The sequence below is a fragment of the Heptranchias perlo genome, chromosome 2, assembly GCF_035084215.1.
Source record: "Heptranchias perlo isolate sHepPer1 chromosome 2, sHepPer1.hap1, whole genome shotgun sequence".
NCBI lineage: Eukaryota > Metazoa > Chordata > Chondrichthyes > Hexanchiformes > Hexanchidae > Heptranchias > Heptranchias perlo.
This window is the reverse complement of record NC_090326.1, coordinates 158,861,349-158,875,165: the sequence shown is the minus strand read 5'-3', so window position 1 is coordinate 158,875,165 and position 13,817 is coordinate 158,861,349. Positions and strand designations below refer to the sequence as shown.

At 44.8% G+C, this 13,817-nt stretch overlaps 1 protein-coding gene across 3 annotated transcripts in view; it reads right to left on the bottom strand.

The window, feature by feature from the left end:
- ccdc13 (coiled-coil domain containing 13) overlaps window positions 1-13,817 on the bottom strand; it is a 71,391-nt gene that overhangs the window by 35,073 nt on the left and 22,501 nt on the right. For 2 of the 3 annotated variants that reach the window (XM_067968165.1, XM_067968152.1), the window contains exons 4-9: window positions 12,404-12,502; window positions 10,925-11,041; window positions 10,404-10,517; window positions 7,970-8,140; window positions 7,081-7,257; window positions 875-1,081 (exon numbers count right to left, since the gene is read on the bottom strand). In XM_067968165.1, coding sequence (XP_067824266.1) covers window positions 875-1,081; window positions 7,081-7,257; window positions 7,970-8,140; window positions 10,404-10,517; window positions 10,925-11,041; window positions 12,404-12,502 — 885 coding nt within the window. The remainder of the gene's footprint in view (window positions 1-874; window positions 1,082-7,080; window positions 7,258-7,969; window positions 8,141-10,403; window positions 10,518-10,924; window positions 11,042-12,403; window positions 12,503-13,817) is intronic. The other variant, XM_067968159.1, reaches the window with a different exon arrangement.

Genomic DNA, 13,817 nt, shown 5'->3' with positions numbered 1-13,817 from the left:
GTGGAACAGACTCCCAGAGATGGCCGTTGATTTGGGGTTAACTGACACCTTTAAAAGGGGGTTGGATTGTTTAGAAGGTTTATTGAGGGTTATAGAGAAATTAATAGCACCACATGATTTTTTTTCAGGGGAAGTGGTGGAAGGAATTTAGTGGTCGTTAAAGTAGGGGATCAACAGGTAGTGGAGATGGTGAAGAAGTCTACAATAGAATAAGCGTAAATATGCTAAGATTCTCTTCCTGGAGCAGTTCTGGGAAACGGGACTTCCTCCCACCCCTCCGAATGTGCCCCCATCCCAACCCATTTCCCTAGGTCAGGGGGTTCATTCGATATGCATGGTCGGCTCCCTGTGAGATTCCCGGTGCCAAGAGGGAGCCCACCAGCGCAAGGGTGGAAAATCCTGGCAGTGCTGCAGCTGGAGCCCTGTTGTAAGTGTCTGCAGCTCACTGGAAGGTTCACTGAAGGCAGAGGTAGCTGCTGCAAGGCCATCTCCCTACACTGGGAGGCAGCGGTTAAGTCGAGCAGGCGGGATGGAAATCCTCTGGGGGCTTAGGCCCTGCCCTCAACCCTCTCGCTGTTATCTGCACACACAGCGTCCAGGGTAGGAGCTGCTGTGGGGTGGAATCACTGAGCATAATTCCCCCCCCCCCCGACCATAGACTTTGGATGGAAGGGGCTTCTTGGGCCAAAATGCCTTTTCTTGCCCCAGATTTCATGTTCTAATCAGACTAAATATGGTCTTTGGATTGAAAACTTCTTTAATGCTGGAAGGACTAAAGGCTTATTTCAAGCCAGTCACAGACAGGTTCTATACAAGATTTTAGACCACAGAGACATCAGCAAGTTACTGTGCCGATCAAGTCCTATTTGCGTACCTTTAGTAACAGCTGTTTGATCTCTTCCTCAAGATCTTTCACTTTGGCTTCCCGCTCAGTTACCATCTGCTTTAGCTCTCCAATCAGGAAGCCCTGTTTCTGGGCTTCACTATTCAGCTGCTGGCTCAACTTTTGCTCGGTCTCCTTGTTCTTCAATTCATGCTGACTCAAGCGTCCCACAACCTCCTGCATTTGCTTCTGTTGTTTCTATAAAATATTCATGTGATAGGAAAGTCTTAATGTCTAATTGCAACATTTTTGTTCTCTTTAGTCATTGCAACGAAACATTAATGGGTCGATTTTTAACCCCCACTGCCCATCGTGCAGAGGGGGAGGAATTGCAGGAGGTTTGCGCCTCGTTCCAGGCGCGTTTCTGCCCCTCACTATTTTTATTTACCTGTCTTCAGCCATGGGAAGAACGTCCACCCTAGAGGAGCAGGGACCTAATTTAAATGTGATGGAATACTCTCCACTTGCCTGGATGAGTGCAACTCCAACAACACTCAAGAAGCTCGACACCATCCAGGACAAAGCAGCCCACTTGATTGGCACCCCATCCACCACCCTAACTATTCACTCCTTCCACCATCGCTGCACCGTGGCTGCCGTGTGTACCATATACAAGATGCACTGCAGCAACTCTCCAAGGCTTCTTCGACAGCATCTCCCAAGCCCGCGACCTCTACCACCTAGAAGGAGAAGGGCAGCAGGCACACCACCACCTGCACGTTCCCCCTCCAAATCACACAACATCCTGACTTGGAAATATATCGCCGTTCCTTCATTGTCACTGGGTCAAAATCCTGGAACTCCCTACCTAACAGTACTGTGGGAGTAGGACTGCAGCGGTTCAAGAAGGTGGCTCACCACCACCTTCTCAAGGGCAATTAGGGATGGGCAATAAATGCTGGCCTTGCCAGAGAGACCCACATCCCATGAACGAATAAAAAACAATGTTTTTTTTAAATGGCACTGTTGTGTATCAATTACATCATCGGGACGTGCAAGCCATTTTAACCACGGGCCCAACTACGGCCCGCACGGTCTCCACTCTGCCAGCAAGGATCCAGGCCCAAGTAAGACCCTTTTAAAGGCTCCTTGTGGCCCAGGAGGAGCCTCCGATCGCAGACTTGCCGAAGCCCTCCTCCAGTCCCTACTTACCATGCCAGGGAACGTTTCCTTGTGTCCCTGGCAGCGGCCTGACCCCCACCCCCACCCCCACCCCACCCCCGACTGATTTTGACTCCCGTCCGCCGGCGGTGATGTAATTCCTGCTGGCTTCGGGTGGGTTTCAGTGTCGGCATGCAAATGATGATCAGGAGTTAAAATCTCCCGGGCCTCACGTTCCAGGGGGGCTGGGCAGTTTGCCGTCCGCCTCGCCCCCCCGATTCCTACCCTGAGTTAAAATCGAACCCTAAGGGAGTGGAAAGCTGTGGCCTTTTCCACCCTCTACTGCCATAACCTCTGAGGCAGTTACCAGAAGTTGTGTGAAACCGACTGGAGATGACAGCCTTTGATTTTTTTGTCTCCTCTGGATGGCTACTTGGGCTCCGTTCATAAATACTACTGAGATTGAGGAGGGGGGAAACGCTTTTCAATGTGCAAGCTTAATTTGGCAGACTGTTAAAACACCAGAAGTCATACAAAATGTTACTTAGAAAGGGACAGCATGATTCAATTAAAAGTTAAAATTATTCTAAACACATAACTGAATTCAATGGGTACAGAAAGAAAAAGCTTGTGTTTTTTTATTTACAAATAGAAGCACATGGGATTGAAGGGACGGTGGTAAATTGGGTACGTAATTGGTAAAGGGATAGGAGGTAAAGAGTAGCGGTGAATGGATGTTTTTCTGACTGGAGAGAAGTATGCAGTGGGGTCCCCCAGGGATCGATATAAGGACGATTGCTTTTTTTGTTGTATGTAGATGACCCGGACTTGGGTATAGGGAATACAATTTCGAAGTTTGCGGATGATGCAAAACTTGGCAACGTAGTAAATAGTGAGGAGGATAGTAGCAGACTTCAGGAGGACTTAGACAGACTGGTGAAATGGGCAAACACATGGCAGATGCAATTTAATGCGAATATGTGTGAAGTGATGCATTTTGGGAGGAACAACATGGGGAGGCAGTATAATCGAAATAGGAACACAGGAACAGGAGTAGGCCATTCAGCCCCTCATGCCTGCTCCGCCATTTGATAAGATCATGGCTGATCTGTGATCTAACTCCATATACCTGCCTTTGGCCCATATCCCTTAATACCTTTGGTTGCCAAAAAGCTATCTATCTCAGATTTAAATTTAGCAATTGAGCCAGTATCAATTGCCGTTTGCGGAAGAGAGTTCCAAACTTCTACCATCCTTTGTGTGTAGAAATGTTTTCTAATCTCGCTCCTGAAAGGCCTGGCTCTAATTTTTAGACTGTGCCCCCTACTCCTAAAATCCCCAACCAGCAGAAATAGTTTCTCTCTATCCACCCTATCTGTTCCCCTTAATATCTTATAAACTTCGATCAGATCACCCCTTAACCTTCTAAACTCTAGAGAATACAACCCCAATTTGTGTAATCTCTCCTCGTAACTTAACCCTTGAAGTCCGGGTATCATTCTAGTAAACCTACGCTGCACTCCCTCCAAGGCCAATATGTCCTTCCGAAGGTGTGGTGCCCAGAACTGCTCACAGTACTCCACGTGCAGTCTAACCAGGGTTTTGTATAGCTGCAGCATAACTTCTGCCACCTTGTACTCTAGTCCTCTGGATATAAAGGCCAACATTCCATTTGCCTTCTTGATTATTTTCTGCACCTGTTCATGACACTTCAATGATCTATGTACCTGAACCCCTAAGTCCCTTTGGACAGCCACTGTTTTTAAGTTTTTACCATTTAGAAAGTACCCTGTTCTATCCTTTTTTGATCCAAAGTGGATGACCTCACATTTGTCTACACTGAATTCCATTTGCCACAGTTTTGCCCATTCACCTAATCTATCAATATCGCTTTGTAATTTTAAGTTTTCATCTACACTGCTTACAATGCCACCAATCTTTGTGTCATCGGCAAACTTAGATATGAGACTTTCTATGCCTTCATCTAAGTCGTTAATAAATATTGTGAATAACTGAGGCCCCAAGACAGATCCCTGCAGGACTCCACTAGTCACATCCTGCCAATGTGAGTACCGTCCCATTATCCCCACTCTCTGTCGCCTTTCGCTCAGCTAACTTCCTAACCAAGTCTGTACTTTTCCCTCGATTCCATGGGTTTCTATCTTAGCTAACAGTCTGTTATGTGGGACCTTATCAAATGCCTTCTGGAAGTCCATATAAATAACATCCATTGACATTCCCCTGTCCACTACTTTAGTCACCTCTTCAAAAAATTCAATCAGGTTTGTCAGGCACGACCTACCTTTCACAAATCCATGCTGGCTCTCTCTGATTAACCGAAAATTCTCGAGGTGTTCAGTCACTCTATCCTTAATTATAGACTCCAGCATTTTCCCCACAACAGATGTTAGGCTAACTGGTCTATAATTCCCCGGTTTCCTTCTCTCTCCTTTCTTAAAAAGTGGAGTGACATGTGCAATTTTCCAATCTAGAGGGACAGTTCCTGAATCTAGAGAACTTTGAAATGATACTATTTTGAGGGGGGTGCAAGAGCAGAGGGACCTGGGGATGCATATTCATAAATCTCTGAAGGTGGCAGGGCAAGTTGATAAGGCGGTTAAGAAAGCATAAGGGATACCTGGCTTTGTAAATAGGGGCATTGAATACAAAAACAAGGAAGTCATGCTAAACCTTTACAAATCACTGTTTGGGCCTCAGCTGGAGTACTGTGTACAATTCTGGGCACCACACTTTAGGAAGGATGTCAAGGCCTTGGAGTGGGTAAAGAGGAGATTTACCAGGATGATACCAGGGATGAGGGACTTCAGTTATGTGGAGAGATTGGAGAAGCTGGGATTGTTCTCTTTAGAGCAGAGAAGGTTAAAGGGAGATTTAATAGAGGTGTTCAAATTAATGAGGGGTTTTGATAGTGCAAGTAGTTTCCTCTGGCAAGTGGGTTGGTAACCAGAGGTCATAGATTTAAAATAATTGGTAAAAGAACTAGAGGGGAAATGAAGAGAATTTTTTTCACACAGAGGGTTGTTAAGATCTGGAACGCCCTACCAGAAAGAGTGGTGGAATCAGATTCCATAGGTAAGTTCAGGCAATTTGACATGTACTTAAAGAGGACTAATTTGCAGGGTTATGGGGAAAAAGCTGGGGTGTGGGACTAAATTGGACAGCTCTTTCAAAGATCCAGCACAGGCACGATGGGCTGAATGGCCTCCTTCTGTGCTGAAGGAGTCTATAATTCTACTCTAAGTATTTATTTAAAAGGAAAGCTGTATATTGTCTCTTAAGGAACTAGGATATAGCTCCACATGTTCAGTCAACTCAAGCTGACTTGTTTCCAGAGACACATATAGAAACCTGAATGGATGTCATAGATGAAAACCACTGCTGTACCAGGAAAGGATATCTAGACCTTAGAGAGGGTGCAGAGAGATTTACTAGAATGGTGCCAGGGATAAGGAGAGACTGAAGAAGCTGGGGTTGTTCTCCTTAGAACAGAGAAGGTTAGGGGGAGATTTGATAGAGGTGTTCAAAATCATGAACGGTTTTGACAGAATAAATAAGGAGAAACTGTTTCCAGCGGCAGAAGGGTTGGTAAACAGAGGAAACCGATTTAAGGTGATCGGCAAAAGAGCCAGAGGCAACATGAGGAAACATTTTTTACGCAGCGAGTTGTAATGATCTGGAATTCACTGCCTGAAAGGGTGTTGGAGACAGATTCAATGTTAACTTTTCAATTTGATAAATACTTGAAAGGAACATATTTACAGGGGAAATAGCAGAGGAATGGGACTAAATGGATTGCTCTTTCAAAGAGCCGACACAGGCACGATGGGCCGAATGGCCTCCTCGTGTGCTGTCCTACTATGATACAATGATATGGCTCTTTTCTTTTCAATTTTTTATTTATTGAATTATTCTCAAACTGACAAAAGATTTGATGAGAAATAACATGTAAGGAGACTCCTCCATTCTCCTGATCAGAATCAAAAGAAAGAACTTGCATTTATACAAGGCCTTTCACATCCCCGGGATGTCCCAAAGTGCTTTACAGCCAGTGAATTATTTTTCAAGTGCAGTCAAGAAGTTTGCAGATGATACAAAAATTGGCTGTGTGGTTGATAGTGAGGAGGAAAGCTGCAGGAAAGTCTGCAGGAAGATATCAATGGACTGGTCAGGTGGGCAGAAAAGTGGCAAATGGAATTCAATCCAGAGACGTGTGAGGTAATGCATTTCGGAAGCGCAAACAAGGCAAGGGAGTACACAATAAATGGGAGGATACTGAGAGGTGTAGAGGAACAAAGGGACCTTGAAGTGCATGTCCACAGATCCCTGAAGGTAGCAGGAGAGGTAGATATGGTGGTTAAGAAGGCATTCGGGATACTTTCCTTTATTAGCCGAGGCATAGAATATAAGAGCAGGGAGGTTATGCTAGAGCTGTAAAAAACATTGGTTAGGCCACAGCTTGAGTACTGTGTATAGTTCTGGTCACATTACAGGAAAGATGTAATTGCACTAGAGAGGGTACAGAGGAGATTTACGAGGATGTTGCCAGGGCTGGAGAATTTTAGCTATGAGAAAAGTTTGGATAGGCTGGGGTTGTTTTCTTTGAAACAAAGGAGGTTGAGGGGAGATTTAATTGAAGTATATAAAATCAAGACGGGACTAGATAGAGTGGTTGGGAGGATCTATTTCCCTTAGCAGAGGGGTCAGTGACAAGGGGGCATAGATTAAAAGTAATTGGTAGAAGAATTAGAGGGGAGCTGAGGAGAATTTTTTTCACCCAGAGGGTGGTGGGCGTCTGGAACTCACTGCCTGAAAGGGTGGTAGAGGCAGAAACCCTCACCTCATTTAAAAAGTCCTTGGATGTGCACCTGAAGTGCCGTAACCTACAGGGCTACGGACCAAGTGCTGGAAAGTGGGATTAAGCTGGATAGCTCTTTTTCAGCCGGCACGGACACAATGGGCTGAATGGCCTCCTTCTGTGCCGTAACTTTCTATGATTCTATGGTGTTAATTAGACATATGCAGCAACAGCCAATTTGCATACAGCAAGGTCTGCAATCAGCAATGGGATTTCTTACCAGCAACGCACCAACTAACTCATCATCGTGCTTCCCTTTTTCGAGAAGGGTCACCACTTGACTCTTCAAAGTCTTCAGCTCGTTGGATAGAACTTTGTTTCTGGCTTTTGATCCATCGAGTTTGTTCTTGAGTTCCTCGTGATCTTTTCTCAGCCTCTCATAGTCACCGTTCATTTTCTATGCAAATACACAAACAAGTGCAGCTTGTATATATAATGGGATTTGCAATTAAATTACTATTGGCATGACAGCTTTTACTGTTGGGTAGTAGATCATCTTGTATTGCTTGGGTTAGTATTGTCACCACCTCTCATGGACGCTGCTCTGTCCCACAAGAATTTTCGATGGTCCTGGTGTGATGCCACACCCTTTCTTACTCTCTCTCCCTCTTCCCTATCTAACGCCCCTGTTTCAATCTAATAACCACCCAATAGCTATCGAAAATCTTTCTCCCCACACTCTTCATTCTTCAGCTCTGCATCCAATTCTGAACCCTTTGTTGTGCTCTTCCTTTCCTCACTATGTTGGAACCAACACTCATCATGCCTTCTCTCACTCTAACTCTAGTTCAAAAATGATTGTAGAAGCTGCTACTTACTTTTCATAATTAAAGAATTGCTAGGTCACAGAGCTATTTTCTCTGCTTGCTATTTTGAACAAACAATAGCTCCTAACAACGCACTAGAAAGGTGGAAAAACACAGACTGTGACAAACAGAATACTGAACAACTCTGCATCAAATACAAATATCTCCTAGTTTCCCAATAGCAATACTTACGGTAACTCAGCCCTGACTTTATCAGGTGAGCTTCATGAATGCAAAAAAAAATGGTGAATTTCCTAAGGGTGGTGTTGTATTATCCAGAGATTTTAAAAAAACAGTACTTACTTCCAACGCCTCCTTTCTTTCTTTCTCCATTGTCCGAATGTATGCTACATTTTTGTCCTGGTTTGACAAACGACGTGGCCCCAAAATGCCCAGCATTTCCTCTTCAACACTGAGTTCAGATGTCCGTCCCTTCTGGGTATTTAGCCCCATTTGGCGTTCCAAATCTCGGACCTATTGTACGAGCAATTAGATAGACAAGAACAGTCCATGCCACATGTTATTAAGAACCCCATATTTTCTGAGCAGCATTGATAATCACCTGCAGTTTCATTTTTAAATTGAGAAACTTAGGCAAAATGCCACGGTCAACTGTATAGAACATCACCAAGGCTAAAAAGAGTAGAAGGTAGATCAGGAAAGAAAGAACTTGCATTTATATAGTGCCTTTCATGACCTCAGGGCATCTCAAAGCGCTTTACAGCCAACGAGGTGCTTTTGAAGTGCAGTCACTGTTGTAATGTAGGAAATGTGGCAGCCAATTTGCGCACAGCAAGGTCCCACAAACAGCAATGTGATAAACGACAGATAATCTGTTTTTTTTGATGTTGGTTGAGGGATAAATATTGGCCAAAACTCCCCTCCTCTTCTTCTAAATAATGCCATGGGACATTTTACGTCCATCGGTTTAACGTCTCATCTGAAAGACGGCACCTCCAACAGTGCGGCGCTCGAGTGTCAGCCTAGACTTTGTGCTCAAGTCTCTGGAGTGGGACTTGAACCCATGACCTTTTGATTCAGAGGAGAGAGTGCTACCACTGAGCCAACGTTGACACCTAAGTACAGGTGCAGAGTGTAGTTAGATGGCACAAAGCTGGGGCTTTAACAAGCTGCAGATTTCAAGAGGAAGGGAAGACTGAACGTGCTGTACAGTTTTAAGGAGAATAATGAAAATGAGAGCGATTGGAGACCAGAAATGAGAGGAGGTTTTGTTATTAGATGACAAGCTCTATTTCATATCCTATTCAGAAGTGCAAAAGAATTGTGCCCACAGATCAGTAGAGCTGGTGGCCCAGATTTTCTAACCATTATGCCTAAAGTAATCTATTTAAAATGAATGGGTTACCATCAGCGTTACAATCGGAAAACCTAAGCCAGTGAATCCAAGCATGCGGACAGGTAAACAATGATTAAGGCTGGATCCATCAAAGCTAAGTGCTGGTGGCTGTTAGTTAGAGTTGTCAGAGGCATGAAGAAACTGGCTGAAGAAGAACGGGGAGAAACGAGATTTTCACAGCCCTGTGGAAGGGCATGGAGGAGATCCAGATATGCTCACTGAGCACTGTGAGAGGACTGGAGGCTGTGAGCACTGAGGGTGTGCAATGCAAAGGAAGTTGATGAATGTAAAGTGAAATCAACACCACACGAGCCGATAAGGATGGGCGATTTGAAGAAGAGACAGATAAGAGACAGAAGAGAATTTTTTACGCAGCGAGTTGTTGTGATTCAGGATGTACTGCCTGAAAGGGTAGTGGAAGCAGATTCAATAGTAACTTTCAAAAGGGAATTGGATAAATACTTGAAAAGGAAAAATATGCAGGGCTATGGGGAAAGAGAGTGGAACTAATTGGACAGCTCTTTCAAAGAGGGCATGATGGGCCGAATGGCCTCTTTCTGTGCTGTTATATTCTATGATTCTAAATTTAGGAAACAAAACAAAGCCCTGGGGAACCGCTAAGTTAATGGGGAAAAAAATGGCCTAGGCTTTCCGGCCCCGTGTGCTTGGACAGACAAGGGCCGGTATTGTGACAAGTGCCGGTATTGTGCCCAGGGACAAGCTCTGCTACGTCCGGGCCTCATCCCTCTTCCGGAGGGCGGGCCTGGCCCCCTAAAACGTGCTTGCCCATATGCGAGCAGGCACATGCTGACAAAATTAAAATGAGGGAAATGCCGCCTCTGCTGAGCTTCCCGCCATTTGTCCTGATTGAATGCTGGAGGTGGGGCCACTTGTTAGGTTCATTGTTCTACGGTCAACAGAGAGGGGTCTTGGGAATTCAGTGGAAGAAGGGAGCCTTTGTGAGAACTTGCTCATTTGGAGCATAAAGGTTCGTGTGGAGCATAAACACCGGCATGGACCAGCTGGGCTGAATGGCCTCTTTCTGTGCTGTACATTCTATGTAAGAATTCTCAAAGCGCTGCCGTGCACAGGCCCATCAGCAGGAGTAAAAATGTTACACACAAAAAAAAATGTCTTCAGGTAGATCGTTGGGTGCCCTCACCTCCCACATGCCAATCACCCAGGAACCAGAAATATGGCCTGGGTCACGTTGGGGGAGTTCCGGCCCACCAGAAGTGGTCCCCAAAAGGAAAACCAAGGCCAGAGAGTCAGACGATGAGGTATCAACGGCAGCACAGATAGAATAATTTTAATAAAACCAGATAGTCATCAACACAAGAGAATACCCCCCCACCCCTGCCCCAAGTTGGGATTCCTTACCTTCTTCTGCAAGATTAGGATCTGCTGGGCTCGGCCACGCCAAGTCCCCTTGTTATTCAGCAAATGTTGTACGTTCACCTCTTCACCCACTTCATTAGTCAATACCTGGAAAATCTTTAGTTCATGAAGAGATCTTCAAGATTATCTCGGCCATAAACACAACAGCTCCCACCTTCAACAGTGCAGCACTCCCTCAGTACTGACTGAAGTGTCAACTGAGATTATAGGGGACAATTTTAACCTAACCCGTCCGTCGGGAAACTGACAGAGTCGGGGGCAACGCTGGTTTTACACCCCGCCCGACTTTACTCTCCCTTGAAGTCAATTGAGAGTAATATTAGTGTAAAACTGGCCTTCCACCCGATCTGGTGGGTTTCCCGCCCGGTGAGTTAGGTTAAAATCCCCCCCCCACCCAATATGTTTAAGTTTGTGCAACAGCAAGTTCACTAATCACTGTGGGCTTTTACTGTAACAGGTTTAAATTGAATTTTACTAGCAGTACAATTATTTAGATGGTGTACCTTGTGTGCCATTTTCAACTCCTGTTTGAGACTCAGTATTTGGTTCCGGGATTCAACCAGTTTTAGGTTGGCTGCAGAAAGTTTTTCGTGAAGGGCTTTCGCCTCAAGGCTATCAAACTGTTGAGGACAAGGACCAGAATCAACAATTAATATCTGAGAAGATTAAGAAAATGAATTAACTTTTTAAAAATGTGTACATCCCCTAACGAAAAATGTAACAATTAATTAAAATGTGTTTAAAAGTTTTACTCAGATCTAGGGCACAATCAGAGTGTAACAGTTACCATCACAGTTTCTACAAATTTTTTTGTGAATAGCAAAGGTTGTTCAGTGTCAAATGAAAATAAGCAATTGTGAAAATTTATACAGGAAGAGTAGAAATGAGGAGACAAAGAGAAGAAAGAGACAGAGGGGGCGAACTTCCCCAGGGTTTACTCCGCTCCACCACCGTATGTAATGTAAACGGGGTTTCCTCCAAACTTCCACCCAAGTTATGCCAAGCGGGAGAAACATAAGAAATAGGAGCAGGAGTCGGTCATACGGCCCCTCGAGACTGCCAAGCCAATCAATAAAATCATGGCTGATCTTCGACCTCAACTCCACTTTCCCGCCCGATCCCCATATCCCTTGATTCCCTTAGAGTCCAAAAATCTATCGATCTCAGCCTTGAATATACTCAACGACTGAGCATCCTCAGCTCTCTGGGAGAGAATTCCAAATATTCATGAACCTCTGAGTGATGAAATTCCTCCTCATCTCAGTCTTAAATGTCTGACCCCTTATCCTGAGATTATGTCCTAGTTCTAGACTCTCCAGCCAGGGGAAACATTCTCTCAGCATCTACCCTGTCAAGCCCTCACAGAATCTTACATGTTTCAATGTGATCACCTCTCATTCTCCTAAACTCCAGAGAGTATAGGCCCGAGGAAATTCACCCCCAGAGAGAGACAACTGCAGAGATGAAGCCAGGCAAGGAACGACGGAGGAAGGGAGAAAGAAAGGCAACTGGAGAGGGAGAGGGAAGGAAACGCACAACTTGAGACTTGAGGACAGACAAGGAAAATACAGACAAAGAAAGACTCGGCATTAGCGAGTGTGATGGGCAGGAAAGGACACAAGGCTTGGGGAGGGGGTGGTGGAGGAGACAGAGCGAAGGAGAGAGAGAAACACGACCTGAGAGCAGGAAATAGACAGAAAAATATAAACAGAGAAAAAGGCAACTGGAGATACAGAGGGAGAAAGAAAGAAAAGAAAAAGATAACTGAAGAGAAAGACAGACAGACAGGAAAAGAGAGAGGGACAGACAACTGGAAAGATGGATACACAAGGGAAGAGAAAGAGACTGGAGATAGAGAAGGAAACAGAGAAACCGAGAATAGACACAAGAGAGAGAAACACCTGTAGATGGAGGAGAGACAGAGCAAGAGGCAGAGAGAATAGAAGGGGGAAAAGGGACTATTTCCAGTATATCCCACTGACCAGTGATCCATTTTGTATCCTGGGAGATAAATCTTTGTTGCTTTGTCTAGATGCTTCTTTGCTGTTGAGTATTTGGCTGCCTGTTAGAGTGGCTTGAAGCTACAAAACCAAACATTATATCATTGAGAGCATCAAAATTATAAAGCCATCAAACCAAAGTAAACATCAAAAAGATGACAGAAACGTAAGGCCATTATGCTCTCAATCCTGAGCTTGTGTAACATATTTATCTGACAGCACTGTCAAAAGCAGCAGCAGGTAATGAAACGACTAACCCCCAGTGACCCTGGCACGGTTTTTGTTCTGGTTGTGGGCAGTCAGCCTGCACGTACAGGGCAGTAGTGCAGTCCCTCCACCAATGGACTTCACGATAGGTCCAGCGAGCAGAATCGAAGTTTCAGATTGCGTCTTTCAAAGCAACCGGTCAGGTTGAAGCTGCTACAGGCACAGATATCTGGTGCTGCCAGTACTGTGAATTGCACCTCCACAATATAAATGGGATAGATTCCACAGCACCAGGACCCCAGGATATTACAGAACACGCCCCCTCCTTTTTTTGAAGCTTTACTCTAATAAAATCCAAACACTAGTTTAGATTCAACAATCTGATTCAGGTTGAAACACTTATCATTTGTCTATGGTGCTCTTCAGACAATCAGATCATCATAAAACACAATAGTTTATGATTGGTCTACTAGTGCAAAAAGTACATCTGACAGATGTTTTTCTTTTTGGTCAACCGGGTGTCTGACAGGTGGAATAAAAACAGAAAATGCTGGAAATACTCAGCAAGTCAGGCAGAATCTGTGGAGAAAGAAACAGTATTAATGTTTCAGGTCGAAGACCTTTCGTCAGAACTGGAAGAAGTTAAAGATTTAACAGTTTTTAAGCAAGTACAGAGCCAAGCAACCCATCACCGCGTTTAAGAAAGTCCGAGCTATTGAGAAATCTACACCCACCTGTAGGGTTTTTGTTCGCCCAACGTGGAGTCCCTCTACAACACATTCCACTTACCTATGTTCAGAGAAGTTTAATTGCGGCTTAGGGACCCCAAAGAGAGTTTAGCCAGCTCAAACCATGCAGCTTACCAAAGCAGATCACTTGGTTACCTCCCCGCTGCTTGTTTGGCTAGGGCCACCCTATCCTTTAGGCTTTGGCCTGCGGGAATATCTGGAGCTGAGTCAGGGGGGTTCCAGTCCACGGACCTGCCGTGCTCAGGAATTGGGATTACTCAGTCTGCCATAGAGGGTTGATTCTGTTCCAATGTTTCATCACCAGGTAGGTCATCTTAGAGCCATAAATATAAGATAGTCACGAATAAATCCAATCAGGAATTCAGGAGAAACTTCTTTACCCGGAGAGTGGTTAGAATGTGAAACTCACTGCCACATGGAGTGGTTGAGGCAAATAGCAT